Below are 15,027 nucleotides of genomic sequence, written 5' to 3'. Positions count from 1 at the left end.
ATGCAGAATTCTGGAAATAGGAGTTGTAAATTCAGAGGTAAGGCTGCACTGAGATTTTGCAGTGAAGAATTGGAATCCCTGTTTTACACTTAAAGGATTGAGTTTAGTCTCCATATTTGGCACAATCTCTCTTTACACGAGAGCTGAAATTTGCATCTCTTTAGGATTATATTTACTAACTTTTGCAGAGGAAACAGTACTATACTCCTTGTGGAAGTTTGGCCCTTCTTTCCTAACATTTCTGTAAATTCCTCCAGCTAAGCCACCAAAGTCCCAAAAATGCCAAACTTTTTCACACATCTCAAACATAGCAGGCTACTTGGTTTTATATTTAAGTTTAAAATGTCAACAGGTAGTTATAACTGTTGAGTTTCAAAGCATTGCCAACTCACGATTTTATCAAGTCTCATGACAGTTTGCTTTTCTTTAAGCTCCAGGGGTCAAGAGATTCCATAAGAATCTAAGCTTTCATTTAGAGAAGGTAAGTTTCTAGCCCTCATAGAAATGTAGGGCAGGAAGGGACCTTGAGAGGTTATCTAGCAGCCACCCCCCACCATGCTCAGGCAGGACCCAGTATACCAAGACCATCCCTGACAGGTGTTTAAACTGTTCTAAAAGACTATCAATGACAGGGATTCTACTGCCTCCTTTGGAAACCTACTTCACGGCTTAACTACCCTTACAGTTAGAAAGTTTCTCCTGGTACCTAACCTAAATCTCCCTTGCTGCAGATTAAGCCCAGTGTTTCTTGTCCTACCTTCAGGGCACATACAGAACAACTGATCACCGCTTTCTTTGCTACAGACCTAACGTATGAGAAAACTGCTATCAGGTCCCTCCTCAATCTTTACTAAAGACTGAGCATGCTCAGATACTTTTAACCTTTCCTCAGAGATCAGCTTTCCTAAACCTTTTTTCATTTTTGTTGCTCTCCTATGGACAAAGTGTGGCACCTAGAATTAGACACAGTACTCTAGCTGAGGCCTCACCAGTGCCAAGTAAAGCGTGACAACTACCTCCTGTGTCTTACAGATGACACTCTTGTGAGAACACCCCAGCATATTTGACTCCTTTGCAACTGTGTCACCTTGTTGACTCAAATACAATTTGTGACCCACTATAGCCCCCATAAATGCCATAACTCATCGTTGTAGAGACAAACTTTGAACATGTGATTGGAGTACACCCTGACGGCTAAGAAACAAGGCAAAGATGACCTGCAGAATGTTGGGGTTTTTTTTAAAACAACCGTCTTGATTTAAGCCAATCATGATTTTGAGGTCTGACTCAAGGTTTTTGAATACTTGGGGCTGCCATTAGTACTTTCACCAGCTACTTTGTTACATCAGCTAGATCTGTTTGCAACAACATTTTGTCAAAAAGCTTTGGTTAAAAGTTTCTTTTTAGCGGTGCTCAACTGGGCCCCCACTGGTTTGCCAAGGCAGGGCTCCTCTCCTCTCTACTTGTCCACTCAACATTGAATAGGATTTGAAAAGATTGAGGCTCTCTCTCTCATGGATGCTGTTCAGTCATGGTATTAACTACGGTGCAGACATCTGTCACAAAAATTTGACTGTGTACAAAGTGTTTATTTTTCAGATTTTCCCCAAGAGTAAAATAGCTGAAAATTGAAGACATCTCTCACAACTGATACCACATGTTATTCGGTTTGAAAATGGGAAGTAAGGAAGAACTCTTGGTTACACAAATTCAGGGAAAATTTGAAATAGACTGCTTAGGAAAATTCCATCCAGCGCAGGGTCTTGTTTGTCTCTTGCAAAATGGAGAAGGGGGCAGGGAGTGGTTATAGCTAGAAGTGTGGGTCCCACCACTGACCAGTAGTTAAGGGTACTAATAACCACCTCTCCACTGTTACAGTTCCATAGTTTCCCAGATGATTGCCATGTTTGCATGGACATGCAAAGCCAAAATTAACATTTTTCTTAATGAATACTTATTGAAAGCTGCTTCAGACACTTTGTAGAGCAGCTGTTAGCGTAGTACAGCTCCATGGGAATGGTAACATTTAATCAGCACATTCATGCCAAGGGGGAGTGTTATCTTTCCTGGCACTCAGAGGCAAAAATTTCCACTGCAGCAGCAGTATAGCCAGAAAGGAGCTCATTACAAAGCACCCCAGCATGCAGTCTGGCACTTCTTTTCCAAGCTCACCACAGACACTGAGGCCTGGTCTACACTACAGGGTTAGGTGGACATAAGCTGCCTTGTGTCGACCTAGCTGTGGAAGCGTCTTCACTTAAATTTGGCTCCAGTTGACCTAATCGCCTCTCTGTGCCGATTTAGTAACACCACCTCCCTGATCGGCAGAGAGTCACAGTCAATGTAACTAGGTGGAGACAGGGTCAGTGTAGACACGTGTTGCTTATGTCAACTGTTACTGGCCTCCAGGAGCCATCCCACAGTGCCAATACAATTGACACACGCGCTCCTGGTGAGAGCACACACTGCTGACACAAGGAGCCAAGTGTGCGCGCACACAATTAATTTAACAACTGCGGTGGCTGTATGCCACTGCAAGTTAGGTCAACATAATTTTGTAGTGTAGACAGAGCAGGGGGTGAGGAAGGGGTCCATAATTTAGCCCCCAGGGCTGTCTTCAGTAAAATGCGGGTTAGTGTCTTTGCGCTTAGCTTGGGAAAGAAGTTGCGCCAGGCTGCAAGCTGGGGTGCTGTGCAATACATTTCTTGGGGACTACACTGCTGCAACAGCAAAATTCTGCCTTTGATGGCCTGGAAAAACAACATTCCTCCTTGGTATAAATATTCTAGAGGTTAAATATTACCATTCCCCTTGATTTGCACTGCAAGAACAGCTTCAGTACAAGAGCCAGTAGCTCTATTAGGTCTTTCAGTTTTAAAGGACGAAGGATGGTTCTGTGGATAAAACTCAGAATAAGTTGATTAGCCCCATTTTACAGATAGGAAACAAGACCAGGAGATTAAGTGACTTCAACAAGGCCTCAGAAGGAGCATCAGAGTCCAAGTGAGAAGATCTGAGTGGGATCTCACAACAGCCCTGTCACCACCAGGGCGGACCCGGCAGCATTGCCCCTACAAAATATTTAGGGGCCTGCCATAGAATTGAAGGAGCTGTGGCCATCGGCTTCATGGGACCAGAAGGCCAACTGTAGGAAAAACTAGTGTGACAAACTGAACATTATAGGGAGTTCTATTTTTAAAGCTCTCACTGCAATGAAGGAGGCTAGAAATGTTCAGTCAGAAAAAGGAGTAAGCTGGGCTACACCTGGAAATCTACAGGCTCCCATTCAAGCACATTCAAGAGAGCTGTGCTGCTACAGCCTTGAGACCCTGGAGACTGATGGCTACTCTATTCCTATGCTTGAGGCATTCACCCTCTTTGTGCTCACCACCCAGGCTGGAGGCAGGCAGGCCCTGCGGTGTAAGTTAGCCTAGTGCTCTGCCTTATTCTCTGCTTCCCATGGATCCCTCTGGTTCCTGGAGAGCAGAGAATATCAATAGCGCCGTGCACTCCCGTGGGGTTCCTGGCATAGGAGGCAGATCAGGGATTGGGATTGGAAGTGGAGTTGGGCTGGTGCGGGGCCTTCACCACAGCTCTCTGCTAGCCAGAAAGGTTCCTCTGCACAGAGGCCATTTTCAGAAATGATCTATGCCAGGGCAGGATCAGGCCCTAGATCTCCAAATCAAAACTCTTCCCTTACTACAGGTCCTGGTACAGGCCTGTTCTTTTCACATTCTCCTTTGGGAAGCACTCACCTGCTCAGCTTGTCCCATCACTGACTCACAGGATCTATTCAAACATGAAAAATGTTCTGCCAAGTAGCCAGGCAGAGGAGTGGGTGGATAATATTGGCCAGAAAAGGCAGTCAGAACACCACGCTGCAAAAAGAGAAGAAATCAAAATGCAGGTATCTTAGAATATCGACAGTTTGTAGCTGTAGCAGTTTAAAAGCAGCACAACTCTCTAGTGCCAACATCCCACAGTAGGGGGTGCTACTGTTTTAACTACGTTTGTTGCTATATAGTCAGTGGTACAAAAACTGTGCAGACCAGAAAATGTTAATAGTGAGCAGCATGGTTTCTGTTCAGTTTTAGAGGTAGCCTTTAGACCTAGGAATATGGCAGTCTGGATAGAACAGTGAAGTAGAACTCTCGGTTTTCTAGGTTCAGTTTTATCTGATTGTTGTGCAATCTTGGGTTAAGTGAATCACTCTGCTTCGACCTACCCATCTTTAAAATGATTATATCAGCACCTACTTGGCAGGAAAATATAAGCTAAAAACACTGTCAAAAGAAGGGAATTGTAATTGCAATCTCTTCGTCAGTCATTTGACCAGATTCCACTGACAGATCTGTCACGACTATTCATATTCTGGTGGAGCATGAGTGAATGTCACATGTCCAACAGATAAACAGACCAGCTCATACAACTGGCAATAGATATGAAGTCCATACATTACTGCAGGACAGACTTCAGAAATTCTCAGACAAATTCCCAAACACAGAAAAACATTTAATAAAAATGAAATTTTCCCTCAACCAGTTATGCCCTAAAGATGTATCTGCCAAAGAACTAAATAAATTTAATACAAACTTTATTAAATTACACAGTTAGATTTCTAAAACTTTGTACATGTAAAACAATTCATTGTAATTTCAAACAGGCAGAACTTCATTGGTCTATTAAACATTAAAACTATAACAGCTTACACTATCCATATATAAAAGAAATGTTTCTTGAAAACCCATTAACATGCTTTAAAAAGACAAAACTGTTTATAGTTGATTTTGCAATTAAGAAATTAAGTTCTGAAATCCTTAACAGCTCTCAAACTTCAAAAACAGTCAAAGTTGCTACAGATCATAACATTCACAAACAGTTAAATAAGCTTAAACTAGCAAACATCCATGTTATTGGAATAAAATTTTTTAAAAAAGTACACCAAGAGATAAAAAAGCTTATTTGAAATTTTTTTTTAAATTAAAAAGAACTTTAAAAAAAAGACTCACATTTAAAAAAAAACATTTTAAAATGTTAAGTTTTGGATATTTTGCATCCCCCATTTTTGGAAAGGACATGGAAAATTAAACTTCAATTTGTGGTAAATAAAGCAGTACAATGGACCTTATTTCTTGTCAATAATTTTCTGGATTTTTATATTCTAAATTTTGGTACTAGGCTCAAGCTGAAAGTATCTCTAACAAATTAATTCTCTTTACATCAGGCTCACAAATACCGCCCAATAACATCTAAACATCTGGATATATTTCAGTAGGAGAAAAATAAAAAGTTAAGGTATGAGTAACGTTACATGATTTCCTTATGGTTTTCCAAAATGTGTCTACGCTTCGGATTGAGAATTCTTTGGCAAACATACAACTACAGTACTGCACCCCCCAGCTTTGATTTATCAGAACCTCAAAATGCTGAAAAGACTTCAAGACTGACAATAGCAGTTAAGAGATTTGTGCAAATGGCTTCTGATCTACAGTAGTCAGAGCAGGAAAAACTGACTTATTTCCCCAAGTCATGTGTTTGAAATACACAATTTCAAACTATATGATTTATAAAACATTGACAGATGTGGAACAGCTTTAAGTCACATTAAAAACCATAACTATTAGTGAGGTTAGTGGGTTTAAGGTCTACTTCAAAAGCTAGAAAGCCTCCTCCCATGTTAGAGATTGAATCATCATGACAGGCCTCACTAATCCAAGCCAACTGACATATCTGTGACATATCTGTGATATAGATATCCCTCATTTCTGGCATTTCCCTTTCAGATGTGGGAAGTACAATAATACATGTTAACAGGGGATTGGAGGGTTGGGAGTCAAATATAAAAATGTCAAGGCCTTTAAAATGTATGGTCCCTGTGATTCCCTTTTATAGAGGCAAGTAAAGCACCAGTGTAGACAATGTTTACACAATCCTTTAAAAACCAGAATATTAAGAGAATAAAATTCCACTGCATTCATGATGCATTTTCCTCCTTCAGGAGGTTCCGGAGTGGAAGGGCTAGATTCTGCTTTACAGAGATCGGAAAAATATAATTTTAGCATGGAGGCAAAAAGTAGGTGGGTCTGCTGTTTTGAATACTGGAACTGATCCCCATTTCCCTTTCAAGTCCCAAAGAGAAAAGATCACCAGGTACAAATTACGAAACTCTGCTGTTTACTATCACTGAAAACATTTCCCAATTTTAGCAACTAGGAGTAGGAATCTGGCCAGTTTTCAGTTGCTTATATTTCCTTAAGATACCAAGGAGAGAGAAGGCTAACAAAACAAGGACCTACAAATGGAGGAAGACACAAATATTTCTGGAGACCAAAATTAAGACTAAAGTGAGGACATTGTAAGTACTATCAAGCCTCAGTTGCAGATAAGTTTTCTAGTTTACCACATGAAAGATGCATATGAGGGTGCCCAATAACATTTTACAATCCTGTTTTGGAGAAAAACCGAATAGCTTAGAGTGTTAGAAATAATTAGGAAAGTCAGTGGATTGTTTTGTTACTGATCTGATTAAAGCTTCCAGGTCAGTTTTTGAAACGTGCTGATAGACCTGGTGTACTAGCCAAGTTACAAGCAGGGTAATTACATTCCGATTGCCTACATTCTCCTGATGCATTGATTGGAAATAAAGGACTGCCAGAGACTAAACTTTTGCATGATGGTGCTAATGCTTTCCTGATCGGAGCGATCCATCACAGTTTCAGGGTTAAATGCTCTTCCCCACCCCCAGTCTTCCTCAAGGGCACCAGCTTAAAGTTTCAGACTTCCAGCTGTCACCTTCCCTGGACAACAGTGTCTCTTTCCATCCAGACTGGGAGGTTAGGTTTGCAGTTCTTCCCTCTGCATTTCAGTGGGATTTCCCCAGCAGGTCTGGCCAGTTAACCTTTCTACAAGGGGTAGAACAGTGTGCACCAGTTACCAACCATCCTTCACAAAGCAAAGCACATTTATTCTTAGGGTAAAAGCATTACAGAGAAAACATACAAAAAATAAACACTCCTATACACATGCTAAAAATTTTTTCCAGAGGTCACCAGTAGTCTTATGGGGGTCCTATTAAGCCAAGATTTCTCCAATCTTTCTGCAAGGGTTGGGCCATCTTTGGATAGAAGGTCCTGTTTGCTGGATCAGAAAGGCCCTGTATCAATTTAAACTCAAGACTTTTTATGCCAAAAGCCCTGTGCCTGTTGGTTTCCAGGAACCCAGTTTGAACCAGTGCATGCAAATATCCCCAAAGGTTGGTACCTCTCTGGAGGTGTTTGCAACTAGAGTGATTCATCTTAATCACTCTCTACTGTTTTAGTTCCCTGATGGGTATACATGAAAATCCAGACTACCACAGTAAAGCTTTAACAAAATTAAATGGGTAAGTAATTGACTTAATATTTTTAAAAAGCCAATCCAAATTTCAATTGAAATTATTGAAGTCTGAAGTGATTTAAAGAGTTCAAAGCTTAGCATATAAAATGTTGTGATCCTTTCAAATGTAAGCACAATTTACATTTACATGTCCCAGCATCTGCCTGCTCATGGAGCCTGAATACTTTGAGGAACTATCACACTGTGGGAAAATGGAGCACAGACAAGTCCATTTGCCTTTCACTTGGTCCTTATAAGTGTTTTTGGCCTTGTTTGCTAATCCAGCTATTTTGGTTAGGAGGCTTGCTCTCTCCAAAGTCTCCTTGACTTCTAATTGGAGTGAATTTGGGTTCTCACAATTGCTTTCATGGTCATTGCTGACACAAATAAAGGAATGGGAGTTTGCTCCAGGCTCAAGCACAAGTGCAGCAGGAAAGAAGAAAAAATTATTCAGAACCAATGTAGTTTCTGAAGTAGAGGAAAACCTCAACAAAACACAAACTTACTGCAAAGCAAAACCATGTTTCCTCCAATACAAGGGACCGTCTTGAAATAAAACTTGAGCAAGCATTTTAATTTAAATACAAATTAAACTGGAATGGACTTCTGGAAGGAGGAACAAAGGAAGAATGGGTTTAGCCTATTAACAGTAATAGGCTTCCCATTCTCAGAGGTGGAACAGCTCTTTGTGAAAGTGGGTAGCTTTCAAGATTCTTGCAAATTTTAAAAGGCAGACTAACACAACCCATTTAAACCTCAGTTCCACAATAAGTCAAAAGAACAAAGATATATACAAGGCACATGGCAGGGCAAAAGAGAGTACTGGGTGTCTACCAGTAGGTGCGGCTATCTAGCTTACACAATAAATGCATGGGGAGATAAAGTTCTCCTCTTACTTATTTAGCTACTGTCCTAATACATGACTCATGACAAGCATTTTATAGAACACTGAAGCATTAGACACTAAGAGCTTCTCATTCCATCCTCTAAAAAGTCTTTCCATAGCATCTCCTATTCCTGATTACTACAGAGCAGTAGCTTGCATCAGAGTCCTACCACAGAATTTTGTCAAGTATAGATTCAAAAAAACAGGAGTCTTTCATATGCACAGTAAGTATTAGCACATCTTAAGGTCGGAGGTGGTGTATGAGGCAGCACCATTGAATCATAGGCTCAGTTCAGTTCTTCCAGTTTGAGTCTCAACTGAATTATTATTTATGGCAGAGATATGTCTAATAGGCACTTTTAAAAATGCATGTTCACCTGAGCAGATAATGATCAATGAGCTGGATATCCTGAATTGTGACAGACCCTAACACGTGACTTTAGGAATCACACAAATAGCTGTCAACAGGAAGTTCACAGTAGAATTTTTTAAAAACTACACTAAGCCCCCTAATATTCCCCTGGCCTGCAGGAGGGAATACATTGATTGAGGAAACTCCATGGGCCTACACTCAAGGAGACCCAAGGTGATGTCATCTTCTCCAGACAGGGGAAACAGGCACACCTTTCCATCTGCACAGATGTCCGGTGATCCAAATGGATCTTGGACATCTGTATAAAGGAACAGCCCCTGCAAGTTACTCTCTGGGCGTTCTCCTTCTGGTAGCATGGCTCACACAACGTTAGTTTGGAGTGGGATAATGCAGTGTAGAGTCATCCTCCACTGCTCCCTTTGCATCCTACCCAAATTCTGCAAACCCTATGCACATGTACTTTGTGAGACGGGCCTGTGTGGTGGACTCAGGGATGCAAGTTCAGGAGGAGAAAGAATGACTGTTGCCTCTTCTTTCCTTATGCGGCCATCATTTCCTCTGTGCAAAATAGCTATTGCCCTGCATAAACTGAACTACAATGAGTATGCAGTATATACACATAAGGATTTTTTTTTTGTATACAGATATTGCCTATAGTCTCGCTATTAGTGGATGCCTTGGCCAATACACATTTTAAAAGATACCTGAAGGAGTTAAGCCATAATATAGTCACAAAAACATTAATATTTTAATACACTTGTTTTTCATACCATGGATGTATATGACACCTCAATACTACACTTACAGATATTTGAACATTAGGGAATTTCATTCAGATTTTCTGGACTGTACCTTGATTGCAGTTCAGAGTCCTAAAACCAAATCAAAACAGTTTGAAAAACCTATAATTATACAAATCAGAAGAAAATTTGGAATTTCAGTTTATCAGCTCTCGACTGGCTAAACACTAGCGATAATTTCTTCTCGTTTGAAAAAATAATTCTTTTTTTTTTTTTTTTTAATAATTACAGTGTATCTGAATGTTCTATACAATTTGCCCAAAGTTGCAGCTTTTCCTGTTCTTCTCACTGTAAACATTACAATTTGGGCAAGATGACCCCTAGTTGTTATCTCATGGTCCTTACTCTCTTGCTTTATTTCAGATTTCAATGGGACTCTAAACAGGTGCGCGGTCTCCGTGCAGGATCAGAGCCTTCAAAATGGAAGCATAATCAATCAAAACCCAGAAAACTATTTATTCACCTTTGTAACATAACAAAACTTATTTAAACTGAAGTGGTGTTGGGGTGTGGGTGAGAGAAAATGGGGAAAGATTCACGGCCATACCAAAGAAACCCACACATCAGTTTTCAGCATGGAGGGGATTCTGATGGATATCTAAGCCCCTGGGAACAGTGGGGTTAGTAGCATAAGTTTATAGGACTTCACGAACTCTGCAGAGTTTACTTGAGGGAGGAGGATGTGCAGGGTTTGGGAGTAATTCAACCCTTACAGAGCCATATCAGATCAACTCAGACCCCAGAATGAGACAGTCACTTCCTGCCCTTCTGGTTCCAAGGAGAAAGCCCAGAAATCTTTAACCTGAGAGGTCTTTAGGAGCGCTCATTCCCTTCCCCCAGTAGCAATGGGGAAAGGTTTATTTCTGCTCTTTATTTCAATGATCGTTCTTAGCATTAAGCAAACGGTTTTTCTGAGTTGTTAAAATGCAATACTGGAAGCTAGCACTGGATGGTATGTTTTGTTTTTGTAAGGGTTGTTTAGGGAAAAGACCTGGGAGAAAAGGAAAGTCAAACAATAAGCTGACGAAAGAGGGTACCTATACCTTGGCTATAAAAAACTGCATCTAACTCCTGCTAAAGCCAGGAACCAGAATTCTCCATCTTACCCCTCAGTGTATGCCAGTGATATGCATGTTAGAAGTACTAGAGATAGCATTAACCGAACAAATCTATCATAGTAAGTGCCAAGTAATATGGCAGCAATAGAACTCCCATAATTATGGCAAAACAGACAATCAAGGCATGATAATGTGTTCATAGACCATCTATTTACATCAGAATCATGTGGGTTTTTTCCTTTTAACACACTAAACTACAAGTATTCGATTCCTAAAGAAAGGGTCCAAGTTTAAAAAAAAATAAATAAAAAAAGATGAACAGAAGAACGGCTATACTGGGTCAGACCAAAGATCCATGTGGCCCAGTATCATGTCTTCCAGCAGTGGCCAGTGCCAGGTGTTTCAGAGAGAATGACCAGACAGGTAATCATCAAGTGATCCATCCCCTCTCACCCATTCCCAGCTTCTGGCCAGCACAGAAGTAAAGCTCACTAACTTTTTGTAGTTCCACGGACAGCACAGTCATATCACAGTGGATAGTTTTCTTTCTATTTTAATTTGACAAACTGGTATGAATAGGTTAGTTTCAAAACTATTGGAATTCAGAAGGATTCATATTAGTTTTCTTTTTATTTACCTACTGAATAACTGATATAAAGAGTAGTTCTAACCAGGAAAAAAAACTAACTAATAACGGCAATGAAGGGTCCATGTTTATTGGCTCAGTAATCTCCTGACCACATTTATTCCATTCATATTTAAAAAATCGTTTAACTTGCTGGGAAGATTCTCCACATGGAATTTAACTGGCCAAACTGTTAATGATGTGTCACTAGAATAGAATTTTGCTCACACTCTCATAGCACTGCTGTGCCATTATAGGGAGCTGAAGTAAAGAAGTAGAAAAATATTTTTCCCAAAAAAGTGCACAACTCTAAATACCCAAGACGCAGACATATTGAGTAAGGTGATGCCATTTTACATAGTTCCTTTCCTGGCCATAACCCAACGTTAAAGTATTAGGAAATTAGTAGTGAAAATTTGAGGTTAAAGTCTGAGGGAAACCTCTAAATGTGGGTAAATATTTAGACAAAAATAATGCTCAGCACTCTCATTTTTAAGGTTAAAGATGTTGAGCAATGTTTCCCTATATTTTCTTAGAATCTCCTTTGATTGTGTGGCACACATTGTGATTTTCCTTTAATAAAGAATGTACCATGCATAATATCCCTGTACAGACTGGGCAGTTTGCACTCAGTTACTGCTTGCAAAACAAATCCCTCAGAATTCCATTACGATAGTTTATGCTACACATGCAGCATTCACATTTCGCTGATAATTGGGTCTGTTTTGAATTATACTACAATTTAGCATCTGTAGAAATCTGAAGATAAAAAAGACAAAAACAGCATTTCCTTTAACAATATTTAGTATCTCTGAATATTTCAGATATATGTCTCCTAGCGCTCCATATGATCAATTGTACTTAAAAGGTGCCTTTCAGTTTACATAATAAATATTTCTATTGCCATTGGTATGTTTCTCTATCATGCCATATTTGTAATAACTTAATATATATACATATTGAGTAATTTAATATATTTAGAAACCTTTGAGCAGATACATTGCCCAACTCCCACCCCAGTCAAACATTTACTCGTTTTCTACTACTGAAGTAGTACTTTAGGTGCATTTGTGGAGAAAGTTATCTGGAGACAGGCATCAAGACTTGTGTGAAGTATAAAAGGATAGTTTGAATTTGAATCACCACCGCTGTAAATGGCATCAGTAATGAAAAGTATAAAAACAAATACATTTCCTTTTGTTACAAGGTATCTGACATTCCACAGGAGGGAAAGATACACTTTGCACTAGGTTTGGCTTTGCTCTTCTTGCCAATAAAGTCAGATGGTCAGTTATTCTACAACAGTTTTATTTATTCCAGTTTATGTACCATCACCCATATTTTCCCCACCCTTCTGCATCAGTGTTGCAACACTGTCTTTCAGTAGATTTGTTCCTTGGAGTTACATTTTTGTTCAGACAGTTAAAAAACATGGTTAAAAAAGAGGAAGTCTTCAGATCTATGTTTCATCTGACAAGAGGTAACTAACCAGCATGTTAAGACACCTGATTGATAGACTTATTTCTCCAGCACAAAGTGACTGAAGTATTTGTAACGATCGCGCTTGTGAAGTCTCACACTGAGAATTGTCGGGTTGGACAGCAGAGAGGTGCTATGAGAGTCCATAGGTAGAGTAGGACACACACCCAACATGACGCCATCTTAATCCAGAAGATGGACCAGGTTCCACTGAAGAATTTTTCAATCTCAGCACTTTCATAACTGTTAAAGAGATGAAGGGAAAAGGTGACAAGAAATGCAGTAAGCGGTTACACTCACCGTTCCTATTTTAGATTTGTTTCCCTCTGCTCATTTTGAGAAAGTTACTGACCGCCAGCAACCTAATTTTGAACCTGGGAGCAGGTGAACAGCTCTTTGAACAGCTCTGTTCAGGTAACAGCCAGGACAGACTGCTTATTCTCTCCCTCTCTCAACCAGGAGGCAAGATGTAACCGCTCCAGTTTTGGGTATTTCAACTGTACTCCTACATTGAGAGCCGTCCAGTAACATTACATGAATGTTAAGATTTTTCCATGAAGTTTACTTACTGGAACCAGTGAGTTACTGTCATCATCACGTAGAGAGAAGCCAAGAAGAAAACGAAGTGGAAGTAGGCATAGCTGTATACTGTGCCTCTCTTTTCATCATATATTACAGTCTGACCGCCCCTTTCTTCAACATGCTCTTCGGTGTCAGCTGTATGAAACAGGGAACAAGAAGTTGTTTCACACAAGAATGGAAACAGTGGTAGAGTTCACATCCTATAGATTTAATTAAAATGAACAATTTTAGGCCCAGTTCAGTTCAATATCCTTATCCAGCAGAAAACTTAAGCATACTCTTGACTTCAGGCACATGCTTAAGTTGCATTGAAGTGAATGGAATTTAAGCACATGTTTAAGTATTGTCATGAATTCAGGCGTTTTAACTTGATCACAGGATCCTGAGCTTCCTCACTTTGTACTAGGTCTCAGTCCATGGAGTACTCCCTTGCTGATACCAAAGTGAGAGTCCCAACACCACTGGGTCTTCTGACAGAGGGGGCAACAATTGGTACTCCATTTGTTGTTGTTCCTACACCCAGGCAGAGAGCAAAGGCTCAATATAGGAGAAGAGCACAGAATTCGGAGCACACAAATCTGGCAGCGACAGCAGGACACCCCCTTTTGAAAGTATGTTAAGAGCAGCTACTCCCCTTTCACACCTTTTTTTTTATTTCATATAATGCAAGAGGAGAGATTTCCATTCCATCCTTGTGTGGTTAAAGTATTTAAATTTTTTTAAATGACAAAATTGTATAGATTTTAAAATAAATATTTAAAGCTAAAGCATTCCAGAGTGGTCTTAGTTTTTGAATAATTTTTTCCAATGCATTTCATGCTGCTGAAGAAGTTTCAATTTCCACAGAATTTAGGACACACGCACCTCTGTATATACTGGGCCTGGCCTTAGTTATACTCTTGTGGTTTGGGCTAAAAGGAACAAGCAATGCTAAGCAAAATGTATAAGGAATGCATAGTTACCATCTCCATCTGGTGCACAGCAAAAGCAGCAACGAGCTACCTACAAGGCAGACATAAAGTTAACAAAGAGGTTTCATGCAACAAAAGAGAAACAGATCAGCAGATTAAGTCAGCCTGTTGTGCCTAAATTACAAATACTAATTTATAAAAACATTGCTTTGTATATTTGCAACAGACAACACAACTAAAGCCTCAATCAGGAACAGACAAGCAATTTACAGCAATAGACCTTTTGGAAGTTAGGCAGCTACTCTATCTTGGTGTTAATTAACCATTTATGGAGAATTATACTGCATGTATCTATTTTACATAATCTAAGACCAATATTCAAATGACAAGAGGGTAGTGTAGCTACAGTGGAGTAATGCTGCAAAATGGCTGTGTACAGTAGTTCCTTTCAGACCAAAGTCACGGGTGTTTTTAAAAGTAACATTTCTTTATAGAAATGAGAATGTAAGGAATATTAGAGATTCTGACTACATTCAGCAAGACTGATTATACAAATATAAGCCTCAAACTTAAATAGACATTTGCAAGGTTGGAGCCAGCAGTAGTAAACTGAAAGTTACTTTATCTTCATACCATTTTATGTAAGCAAGGGGTTTTTGTTTTGTTTTTTTGGTGGACAAGTCTCATTTCTCAGTCTAGAAGCTAGTACTTCTCTGGTGGCACAATGACACTCCTGAAATGCATTTGGGTACTGCCGCATGTTTTCCTATTTCCACTGCCTGTTAATATAGAACATTGCACTTTGATTGTGTGTTTTCCCAGTATTTCTCTTCTTGTGCACAATTCCACAAAATACGTATTTACTCTGCATTTTCTATATTGCATCTCCAACACCTGTTGTTCTCGGATATGTTTCGGTTTCATTTTGGGGGAGGTGGT

At 39.7% G+C, this 15,027-nt stretch overlaps 1 protein-coding gene across 6 annotated transcripts in view; it reads right to left on the bottom strand.

Moving 5' to 3' along the window:
* The window catches only part of SERINC5 (serine incorporator 5), a 67,752-nt gene that overhangs the window by 2,184 nt on the left and 50,541 nt on the right, over positions 1–15,027 (bottom strand). For 3 of the 6 annotated variants that reach the window (XM_078852783.1, XM_078852782.1, XM_073344121.2), the window contains 4 exons: positions 14,140–14,179; positions 13,165–13,312; positions 12,763–12,838; positions 3,756–3,878 (listed from right to left, as the gene is read on the bottom strand). In XM_078852783.1, coding sequence (XP_078708909.1) covers positions 3,756–3,878; positions 12,763–12,838; positions 13,165–13,312; positions 14,140–14,179 — 387 coding nt within the window. Of the gene's footprint in view, positions 1–3,755; positions 3,879–4,384; positions 9,506–12,762; positions 12,839–13,164; positions 13,313–14,139; positions 14,180–15,027 lie in introns of those variants that run through there. The other 3 variants (XM_073344125.2, XM_073344124.2, XM_073344123.2) reach the window with 3 other exon arrangements.

The sequence above is a fragment of the Lepidochelys kempii genome, chromosome 5 (genome assembly GCF_965140285.1).
Source record: "Lepidochelys kempii isolate rLepKem1 chromosome 5, rLepKem1.hap1, whole genome shotgun sequence".
Lineage (NCBI taxonomy): Eukaryota > Metazoa > Chordata > Testudines > Cheloniidae > Lepidochelys > Lepidochelys kempii.
The sequence above is the reverse complement of the archived record's forward strand: the minus strand, read 5'-3'. Positions and strand labels throughout refer to the sequence as shown.